At 36.7% G+C, this 11,918-nt stretch overlaps 1 protein-coding gene across 1 annotated transcript; it reads left to right on the top strand.

Annotated features, from left to right (window-relative positions):
• Positions 1–5,671: 5,671 nt before the first annotated feature.
• On the top strand, positions 5,672–11,260 carry LOC109827384 (TIMELESS-interacting protein; the record flags this gene model as incomplete). The annotated part of the gene is made up of 5 exons (XM_020394392.1): positions 5,672–6,016; positions 6,833–6,955; positions 9,113–9,212; positions 9,577–9,689; positions 10,803–11,260. Coding segments are annotated over 5 exons (894 nt in total), but the record flags the coding sequence as incomplete, so codon positions are not given.
• Between the last annotated feature and the right edge of the window lie 658 nt (positions 11,261–11,918).

The raw sequence follows: 11,918 nt of genomic DNA on the forward strand, positions 1-11,918 counted from the left end.
CAGTCTTCACATAAAGTTACTCAATCTTGAGGTCCAAACTAGTTGCTAATCACAAGATAACTCTAATGGACATCATCTTCACAACCAATAAAAAAAACCTCATCAAAATCAATATCCCTTTTCTGACCAAAGCCTTCACCACTAATCTGACTTTGTATTTTTGAATCTCTTTGTAGTCATCCTTATTTAACTTGAACACCCACTTGTTCTTTAAAGCTTTTCTGTCCTTCGGAAAATCCGCTAACTCATAAGTATCATTCTTCTGAAGAGGCCCCATCTCTTCCTGCATAGCTTAAAATCATCTGTTCATGTCTTTATGAGTTTGTGCCTCCTGAATGCTCTCTAGCTCCCCCTCTTCTGTCAGTAAAGAATACTCTGAAAGAGGATATCTTATGGATGGTCTATGCTCTCTAGCTGATCTCCTAAGTTGTGGCTTTGTAATCTTCTGCTGCTGGTGATGCTCCCTACTGAGGAGCCTCATGCTTGTGATCCCGATCACTGTCTCCCTACTCTGGTATCTGACCGTCATTATCAACGCCATCATCATGCACATACTTTATATCTGTAGGATGCAACTGTATTGGAGACGAAGCGGGTGTCATATCTGGAATCTCACTAGCAATACTCTATGACTGCTCTGCTCTCCTAAGATTTACAATAGTCTGGTCCTCCTGAAAAATCACATCTGCTTGTCTGATAATTCATCTTTTTTCTAGATTCCATAGCTTGTAGTCGAACTTATCTTTTTCATAACTACGGAAGATGCAAGGAACCGTCCTATCATCAAGCTTCAGTCTCTCCTTCAAAATATATGTAAACATCTTGCAACCGAACACCTTCAGATGAGAGTATGATATATCTTTTTTGGAGCAAACCCTCTTTAGAATATCAAAATCCAAAGGAACTGAAGGAGACTTGTTGATTATGTAGCATACAGTGCGAACAGCTTTAGCCCAAAAGCTCTTAGGTAACTTCGTCATCTTCAACATGCATCTGACTTTCTCCACAGTTGTCCTATTGTACCTCTCTGTAACTCCATTATACTGCAGTGTGCCAGACTCTATCCTCTAATGCTGAATACCATATTTAGAGTAATAATCTCTAAACTCAATGGAAGTGTGTTCTCTTCATTATCGATGCGCAAACATTTTAACTTCTTTCCTGTCTACTTCCCCACAATAGCATGAAACTGCTGGATGACTGAAAACATCTGATCCTTTGTTCTTAACAAGAAGACCCACATATTTTGTGATGCCTTATCAATAAATATGACAAAATACTTATTGCCACATAACGACTCCACCTCGATAGGACCACAAACATCAGAATAAATTAAATCTAGGATATTATCTTTGCTTTTAGAAGGCTTACTAAAAGAAACTCTATGTTATTTGCTAAACAAACAACAATCATAAGAGGTGAGTGACAAACATTTGGCAAAGGCAATGAGAGACTTCTTTGCCAATACCTACGACCCCTTCTCGCTCATGTGCTCGAGCCTCCTATGCCACAAACTGAGAGTATCAGCGTCTTGAGCCACACTCAAAGAATCATATAAAGCCTTCACTTGAGTCTTGTATAAATTGTAACATACATTTCCTCTAGCCACCACAAGAGAGCCTTTGATGATTTTACATTTTCCTCCACCAAATTGATTTGATATCTCATTTGGTTCAAAGTAAGAACCAAAATCAAGTTGAGCCACAAATTGAGAACATGTCGCACATTATTCAAAATCATTGTGCATCCAATATATGTCTGCAAGAGAATGTCACCAAGCCCCACAATCTTCGAGTAGCTAGTATTATCCACCTTCATATTGTCAAAGTCTTCTATTTATATAACGTGAAAAGATTCTGATTGGAGGTAGCATGACATTTAGCTTCTGTATTCACTATCCACTCAGAATTCTAACTTATAAAATGCATACAGTCTTCTTCCGTGAAGATAAGAATAACATCGATTTCAGACAAAGTAGCTGCAGTATCACTATCTGCTTTCTTCTTCTCATCTTTCTTTTCATCTTTGTTCCTACCTAACTCTTTCTTCCATGCCCAACAGTTTTTCTTAATATGACCCGGTTTCCCACAATGAAAGCAACCTCTCCCTTTAGACTTTGATCTTTTGGATGCGCCACGACCGGGACTGGTCCCTATACCTGCTCCTACCCTTGTTCTTTGTTGATAAGTGCCTATGAGTAATCTGTGTTGGTAGACTTTTTCCGAGTCTCTTCATTGAACAAACTACTAGTAACCATACTCATTGATAACACACCATCTGGAGCTACGTTGATGACCGTCACAACCAATGTCTCCCAACTATCTAGCCAAAAACCCAATAGCAATAAAGTATATAACTCATTATTAATAGTCATCTTCATGGTAGCTAACTGATTAATCAAACTCTTGAACTCATTCAAGTATCTTGCTATGTTGCTTCCTTCTTTAAATTTTAAGTTTACCAACCGCCTCATAAACGCTTTGTTTCCTGCAGTTTTTTGCTCGTGGAGATCCTCAAACTTCTTCCAAAGAGACTTCACATTAGTCTCACTCAATACATGATGAAACACACTAACGTCGATCCACATCAGAATATAACCAATAGCCTTCCTGTGTTGTTTCTCTCATTCTTCATCAGTCATCTTTTCTAGCTTAGCTTTATCTCCCTCAATAGGATCATGTAAATCTTTACAATATAGAATATCTTTCATCTTGGATTTTCTTACTTGCCGATTGGAACCATCCAATTTTATCATTGTGTCAAAACTCTCTATCTTTTCCATCCTAAATCACGCATCAAACCAGGGCTCTGATACCACTTGTTAGGAATTTTATGGAGATTAATCTACAGAATTAAATACTAAACAAATAACTACACCAATGAAAATACCATAAGCAAACAAACACCAAGATTTAACGTGGTTCGGTAAATCATGTCTACGTCCATGGAGCAATCCAGAGAGCAATATTCTACTATAAATCGAGAGTACAATCCCTCAAACTTACACCCGAATTTGAGGATTAAGTCACAAGAAAAAATACAGCATTACCTCTAGGGCACCAAAACCCTAAAAACCGTCTCACCACAAATCTCCAACTCTCACGCAGAAATCAACATTGTATCCTTGACCGCGTCATCATTCTGAAGACAACGGCTTTTGAATCACTGTAATCGGACAACCGAGCTATCCCAAATCTCAACTATTCTTTCTCCGCCCTTGAAATTCGTGCTACCCCTCAACGAACTGTTCCCAGGTTAATGTATCTCCGAAAAAACTGATCTGAATGTGATGGATGTCACGTGCATAGAAAGGAATCATGAATTTATTTTCCTAGTCCAAATGAGGTCCGCCTCCCATCCATTTTGTTTGCAAAGAGAATGCAATATGGGCCTTACTATTAATCAATGGGCCACCCAAAAATATTGGGCTGGATCCCAACAAGAACAACCCAGTTTTATATCCCATCGCATCACTGTATGAGTCCAGATTTTAGCTCATAATAACACGCTCTAACCTACCATCATTAATTAATTATTCTATTCATGCTGAATCATGAGAATTTCTTTCTCTATGTTATTTACAAGTTCATCATTAGAGGAGTTCTTTTAGCAAAAAAAACAAAAAACAAAAAACACAAAACACAAAAAAAACAACAACAAAGGTGTTGGCGCTCAAGATATCTTTATTGTGGGAAACTCAAGAATGTCATGGCAAGCCAAGCTAATAAAAGATCGAAGTGGATGGTATGTTTTTGAATCCTAAAATATAAATCCCTAAAAATGAATTAAAATATAAACCTTTAAAATAATAAAAGGGTAATTTAGGTTAAATACTGTTAAAATTCTAACAACAGTTTGATTTGAGGGTAAAATTAGGGACGATTGACAATTTGGAGGGCAAACTTGAATTTATTAAGATTTGAGGGGTAAATTTATAAATACATACGGTTTGACTGGTGTATCTAATCTATCTAGTACTATTATAAAAATAGATTGCCATGTTAAAACATTTCTTCCCGAAATATCCTCCAATACATCCATTCATACATACATGAAGATACATACATGCTCAAGTTTTCTCGACCTCTTCATTGCTTGCACATCCATGCATACATGCATGATGAGATACATACAATTTTTCATAACCTCCCAGTTGATTGCCATTAATTTTCAAATTAAACACCCACTCATATAACACTCGTCCACTACCACTTGATACACTAAATATAAATTTATTTGCACTAATGATAAATATTGTTATAACTATTTCTCTCCCACCAAGTCACTATAAATAACATTAAAAATTTAGCGCACTTTTCCAATCAGCATTCCAATTTATAGCTAAAATTTAGATAGGGAATAAAAGAGCTAAATCTAACTTGCTTTTCTTCTTGTTGTTTCAGCATCCTCGAACTCACTTTCTCTATAACTTGCTTTTCTTCTTGTTGCTTCAACATTACTATGCACTGAGGTTTTTAAGGTGTTCAATTATTTTTTGCCTTGTTTTGGAGATGATGTGAACATATGCGATTCATTTAATAAATAATAATTAAAGTTTCTATCCATTTTCGCATTCTATTTTTCGTCTCAAACTATGTTCGTGTGAGATTTTGTTAACTATAAGGTTTTTGGTGATTCCTTACATGATTACATGCGTTGAATTAAAGGAGCAAAAAGAAACTATTGTCTTAGTCATGTAGCTTATCAGTTTGAGGCTAAAATTATTTTATATTAATAAGTTAGTTTTTATTAATTAAATAAAAATTTTAATAAATAACTAAGTTAATTTAATAAATTATAAGGTACCCAAGTGTTTTTTAGCCTTTCAAAAAATTCCTTAATTTTGGACATTCCTTTAGATAATATCACTTAACTCGCAAAACGTCATAAAACCCTACTAATCTTAACTCACAAAATGTCATTAAATCCCTTAATTTTGGGTATTTTTAGATAATATTACTTAACTCGTAAAATGTCATAAAACCCTACTAATCTTTAGATAATATCCCTTAAATTTGTGTATTCCTTAAGCTTTCAACAATTTTTAGAAAACTTTTCTTAATAGCGTTAATGTTGACTTTGTTTTTTTCACATGTAGATAAATTTATGCAGGGTGATATTTTTGCCAATGAAAATTGTATTTCATGCTTTTAGGGGTTTTTTATCGATGTTAATAGGGTTTTCGTAAGAACCCTAAAACTTAAGGAGGTTTGTTATATTTTAAAAGTTCAGAAGTCTATTTGGAGGTGTTTATTGAATTTACCCTAAATAAAATATATAAACTTAAGACTGGGAAAATTGATTTGATATATAATAAATTGTCGATTGCAAATCAAACTAATTTGAAACACTATATATAATAAAAATATACATTAGGTGGAAAATGGAAACACGTGCAATGCACCACGGTCGTATTAAAAAAAAATGCCTTCGATAAAAGCGGTGTTGAGAAATTGGGATTTATAAAAATAATCCTGAAAGTTTGGGTCGAAGCGTAAAAGCCCAGCCCAAAGGTAAGCCGAGGCCAGTTCCATCCAAAAGCCTGCTTAATTTGTTGACCGGAGCATTCCGAATGAATCCCGCGCCAATCGCCCCTTTCTGCAAAACTTCGCGCCATTTTTCCCGCCCAGATTGAGATCCTAAAAGATCAAATCCATCGATCGATCCCTAAAGAAGAGAGCAATGGCGGGCCGGCTGCACGACGGGCTGCTTCAAGTGCGGCCGGCCAGGGCACTGGTCACGTGACTGCCCATCGGCCCCTTCCTCTGCCCTCCCAAACTCCGCAAACCCTAACCCTAACCCTAACCCTAGATCCAATTTCTCCTCATCGTCATCTTCATCCAAGTTCTCGAAGGGCCCTCCTTCAGAAAAGCCCGCTGATCCGGCGGCGGCTCCGAAGAAAGCTCCGAAGACGAGGCCGAAGCTGACGCCTGAGTTGTTGCTCTCTGATGATGGCCTTGGTTACATTCTTCGCCATTTCCCAAAGGCCTTCAAGTATCATGGACGCGGTCATGAGGTGATTCGTCTCAATTTGGGATCTCAGATCTTTAGACTAGTGAAATCTTAGACTTTTTTAGGGTTTAAATGGGAGATCCGTAAAAGGTCCTACCTTGTTTGGTCAGTAGAGGGTTTATCCGTTTAGTTTCACAAGATTTGGTCTGGTTTTGGTTGCGCATGCTCTTTCTGCTAGTGATTAAGGATAGTTTGTCCGATGCCTGTTTGATCTTCAATTTCAGCTCTCTTGTTCAAGAAGCTAGGTTTATTTGTGATATGCCGGCATGAGATCCGAATTGATTGGTTTTTTTACAAGAGTTTCTTACGCGATTCTTTTTCTTCACATGTATGAAGGTTGCCGAACATCTTATTTTGTTTGATAATTTAGGATCTCTTTTCTTTTTCTTTTTTGTAAGTTCCTGTTTTTAGTTTGTGAATTATGCCATGAAGCCCAAATTTTCGCTTTTTAGCAAAATATTTAATATATGTTTTCCTTGATTTTGCGGCTACAAGTTTTCTTGATTGCACATTGAAAGTTTTTATGTTCCCCACATTGGAGATATTTGCTTGATCACTTTGTAATCAATTAAAGTTTTGCTTTTTCTGCATAATAGTGCTAATATTTATTACAATTTTCCTCCTATTTTCATGCTGCTATATTAATATCAGAAGATAGTCCTCCTGAGTTTATCACCCGCACCACTCATTTTCGTTTTCCTTTCAAAAAGTAAAAACCACCTTTTTTTTAATTCCCTCCTTAGGGGGGACTAACTCAAATTTGCATGCCTAACTGGTTTTGTTTAGGTTCGCATGAACATCCACTTTCTTTGTCTTGCAGGTTAGTGATCTAGGTAATATCATCGGGCTATACACTCAGTGGCACTCTCATCTGTTGCCCTACTACTCTTTTGATCAATTTGTGCAAAAGGTTGAGCAAGTTGGTGCCACCAGGCGGGTCCGGGTAAGCTGGTTCTCCTTATAACTGAGGCTCTACTTTTAGCGAAGAAATATTTTAGTTTTTTTTTGTATTGTAAGTTGACTCTTTTGTTGACCTTATGTTCTGGGTGTCTGATGACGACTTCTATTTTTTTATGTTGCGTCATGATATTCATGGGAAAAACATGCCCTTCAGAATGGTTTTGCATGGGTAAGATGGATACACTTGATTTCAACAATATATATTCGATGGCAAGCCATAAAGCCTAGCATATAGAAGACTGTGATGTGTTCCTGTTCGTCATATAAACTATGTCTATGATTCAGAGTTCACGAAAAAATGACACTTCAGAAATTTTATAAAAAACCATAGGGCTAGCACATGCGTAAATGAATCTTCATTCCAGCATCCAAGTAGCTGAACCACGATGGTGCTCTACCCATAACAAGAAGATGAGGACTTACATTAAGCGATGAAAATTTTCTAAAGGAGTAGTGAGGTGAAGTATGGTGTCCAAATAGAGTTACCCTTTCCATCAAACACATACAGACTGTAAAAGACTAAGCAAGCCTCGCCTGGGAAGAAGACAGGCTGGTAATACTTGTGAAGATTTGAGGGTAAAAAAAGTTCCTAGAAGCTATGAGCGAACCCCATACGAGGATGTAATACATTTTGTCTCGGGTCTCAAAGATAAAATAAAGAAGATACAGGAAACAAGATGGAAAGGTGAAATACTCTCCAACCAGGCCACTCAGGGCCTAAGACTGGGGGACTAAATGCAGAATGACACAGAATATTAAGTGACAGGTCCTGCTGACATGGTGTTGACGAGTATTTCTGATAGTACATGACTGATGCATGAGGCCATTGCTTTGTGCATATCATGGTTTTAAATATCGGTTGATAATCCGATATTATCGCCGAGTTATCGGATTTGGGAACTTTCCGCTAGGATAAGTAGGATTTTTAATCGGTTATCGTTTTATTGTTTTATCAGCGAGTTATCGGCGATAAAGGTACTTATCGACCGATAAGGGAGGCTGAAAATATCGGCTTTATCGTCGTGAGTTTTGAGTTGAATTGTTGGGTAATGAGCTGTTACTTAGTGAGTTCTTAAACCTGACCCGACCCGTTTTTGACAATAAAATAAAGTTTCTAACTTCAAGTTCAGCCCTAATCCTTCGTGAATCTCTCTCCCTCTATGTGCGGTTGTTCTCTGAGCCTCCGAGCCTCTTTGAACTCCATCGAGCTTAAGATCTTTGTTCCTCTCTAACTCCGTTGACCTGCCTCCCCGACCTCGAAGCTCACGTCCGCTGACGTCGCTCGCCTCCCCGACCTTAAAGCTCACCTCCGCTGACGTCGCTCGCCTTCCTTACCTCAAAGCTCACCTCCGCTGACGTTTATATTTCATTAAGCATGGTTAGATTACATTTTTTGGTTATTATATTATATATACACCATCCAGTATATCACTCCAATAAATACTACTTAACCCCGATATATCCCCGATTTCCGCTACCCGATAAGGATTTTGATCATTCGATAAATCCCCGATAACCGATATTTAAAACCTTGGTGCATATTAGTCAAAGAATATACCACTTATTCGACATGATTAATTCTGCTCTGGGTGTCTTGTTATTGAACTATGATCTTTGTGATCCATTATGTGGCTATGACTTTGACTATGATCCTATCATTGAAAAACAAGTCTAACATGCACGATCTATTGTGAACCAATCAAGTACAGAAAACTATTGAATTGAAATTTTACACTGATTTCCTTGAGTTGTCTTAAGTAGATGATCTCGTCTTAACTCAAAACTAGTATAACCTAAATTTGTCTTTTTGTTTTTCAAATCAAGTCCTTTCTGGAAGGAAGGATTTGGTTGTCCTTAGTATTTCACCCCACTTAGCACGCATGAGGTTTTTGCTCTATTAAGCTTGTTGTAAAATTTGTTAAACTTGGTCTTGGACCAAAATGATACTTGAATATTTTTGTTCGTCATTCTTTGCTTATTTCTGTTTTTACCTTCTTCCATATCATAATGAAACCCGGAGCAGATCATTATAGCTTAATATCTCAACTGCTGACCATTTATTCTGCCGATATAAACTGAATTCTACCAGTTTATAGAGTCTTAACGCTTCCTTGTTTCCAATTTTCCAATATCTATTCAGAGATGCATTTCTGAACTGAGAGAAAGAGTTGCAAGAGGCGGAGATCCCACAAAGTTACATGAACCACCAGTGGAAGAAGTTGCCCCAGATTGCGAACAAGGTAAAACTGCACTAAATTTGCAAGTGATTTACTCTTGTTCAGTAAAGAGTGACATCTTTGTTTAATTTGCTGCTGCTAACAGATAGTAGAAACTGAATGCTATGTTTACCTGTCAGAGGAAAAAGTGAAGTCACTTTGGATGGCATCTATCTTACATGAATCTCCATAGTATTTTAACTTGTTTACCTTAAACCGGATTTCTAACCCTTCTCATTTCTCAAAGATAATTGATAATACATTGCAGAAATTGCGACTGAAAATTAGATGAAAAGATCAACAGTCTGCAATTTATACTATGAAAAAGTTATTATCTGGATTACAGTTTGTACTAATATAATGAACTTTTCTGTGTAAGGAATTACAGGCCTCGACCAAAATGTCAGTGTACCAGAACCACCACTGGAAAGTCATGGTGCTGACGAGAATCATGAGATGCAAGAAGAAATGTTTGATGAGATCTACCAAAAGGCTACGGAGGTTAGTCTCAGATCTTTTATACTTCTACCTGTTTTTTATCTACTGAACTTTTTGTGGCCTATTGAAAGTCTGTATTTGATTTCATATTAACTAATAAAGAATGCTGCAGACTGATACCAACAGCAAGGCATTTGAGCAGTCATTTAAAAGTTTTCGGAGATGGGTTAAGGCATCATAATTACTTTTCTTCTGAGTGCCATCATTACGGTAGTAATGGCTACAATCAGAAGCATTATTACAACATCATGTGAAGCTTAACTCGTAATTATGATAGTAAAGACCGTTAATCGTAGTTTCAAAAAATAAAATAAAAAATAAAAACATTATAACATACAGTCTCCCAATGACATCTTAGATCAGACAACGGATAGTCATGATTGCATATCATGTGATTACAAAGAGCAGACCGATAAGGTCATACCTTCCCATATGCTAGTTGCCGATTTTCTCATGACTTTCTGCTTAAAACTAATTATTGAGAGATTTTCCTGATAATGTTTGCTGACAGGAAGTATGCAGGCATATACAGGTCATGTGCAATGTTGACTTGTCACCCTTTGGAAGAGCTCCGTGGAAATTAATATCTTTATTTTTTTAATCTCTCTGCTGTCCTGCATGAGTTAAATTATTTGCAGCATTTGAAAGTGCTTTTTTATAATGAGCAGTCAAGACAGCCTTTTTGTAGAGATACTAAAATAGTCTGAGATCCCAGAAATAACCCATGATGCACATATGTTGTATTCAACGTCAGATTGCATGTATTTTGTTAATGAAATTAGACTCGTTGGGGTACTGAAAATTTTTGAACATATACTATTGAGGTTCTTAAAAAACTCTTTGGCCGTAAAAGAATTCCAGATTTTGGAAAATCATCTAAATGAAGCCTTAAATTTTCCTTTATTTTGTGCATAATAACTAAATATGAATTATTAACTTATGAGAAGGAATGGAAAGTAAGCTTCATGTAGGTGTCCCCAACAATTTGGGACAAAGACTTTGGTTGCATTCAAACCCGATAGTGAAACCTTTATTTGATAGCTGGATTCCCACCCCCCTCCCTAATATTTTCATGGTATATGCAATGACACTTTGAATCTTGGAAACTCAACTCAGGAACAAAATGAAGTGCAACACACTAAAGCAGCTTCTGAAGCAAATCCCGTGCAGAAATCTAATGGTGAAACACAAAAACAATCACAAGGTAGTACCTCACAGGGACCTAGCAGAATTCCGCTCACTGAAGAGCAGAAGGCTCGCATAGAAGCTAATCGCCAAAAAGCCCTAGAGAGAGCTGCAGCTCGAGCTCGCTCCTCTCAGACTTCTTGAACTGTCCTATGTGAATTGAAGCATTATATTGGTTGGTTGTTTCTGCTAGTTTTTGATATATTTCTTGTACTTGAGGCTTGTGTATGGGTGATTATGCGGATTATTTTTGTAAACCTAGCAAAGCTTATGTTCCTTTTGTAGTTATGAATGAAAATCATCTAGGCAAAGCTTGTAAATTTAATCTAGAAACTTGAGAATGATATATTTTGCCAATAATAGTGCTTTAATGGTTTAGCTTGAAGCTCTAAGTGGCTTTTATGTTGGTTTAAATTTCACTCATGAATTCTGAGTTATCTGCAGCTGCAGCTGTCTAGTTGCGTTGAGAAAATTACTACTATAACTGCAATTTGTAATATGAGACATGTAGATGTAGTTGTAGTTCTTTTTTTTTTTTACTGTAACTGCAATCTTCTTGTAAAAAAATGAGCAATTTGGAAAAATGACAAATTTCTGTAGTTACAGGCAAAACCAACAACTGCTATTGCAACTGTAAATGCTATCTCAAATTACAAATTCAATTGTAGTTCGACGAAGCTGATGTCTCTGACACAATTATCAGGTCAAACATTCGCAAATTTCATATGGACAATGAAAGACGATAGATTTGTCAATAGAAGAGTTTTAATGGTTTTGGCTTCTGGTTCTATGAGGCTTTCATTTTCTTGACTGAAAACAATCACACATGCATTTTGAGTTACCAGCATCCATGTTGTTTAGCTCCATGAAAAGAAATAAATCAGAAAGAAATTGCTAGTTGTGCTTATTTTATGCATGAGTATCATTACAAGTGTTCATTGTCTCACTTTGCTACATTTAACAAGCAATAATTCAGTATACTCCTAAAATGATCAATTATTAGAAAAATAATCTCCTCGATGCATCCATTATGGATAGTGAGAACAA

This window comes from Asparagus officinalis, unplaced genomic scaffold (assembly GCF_001876935.1).
Source record: "Asparagus officinalis unplaced genomic scaffold, Aspof.V1 AsparagusV1_Un170, whole genome shotgun sequence".
NCBI lineage: Eukaryota > Viridiplantae > Streptophyta > Magnoliopsida > Asparagales > Asparagaceae > Asparagus > Asparagus officinalis.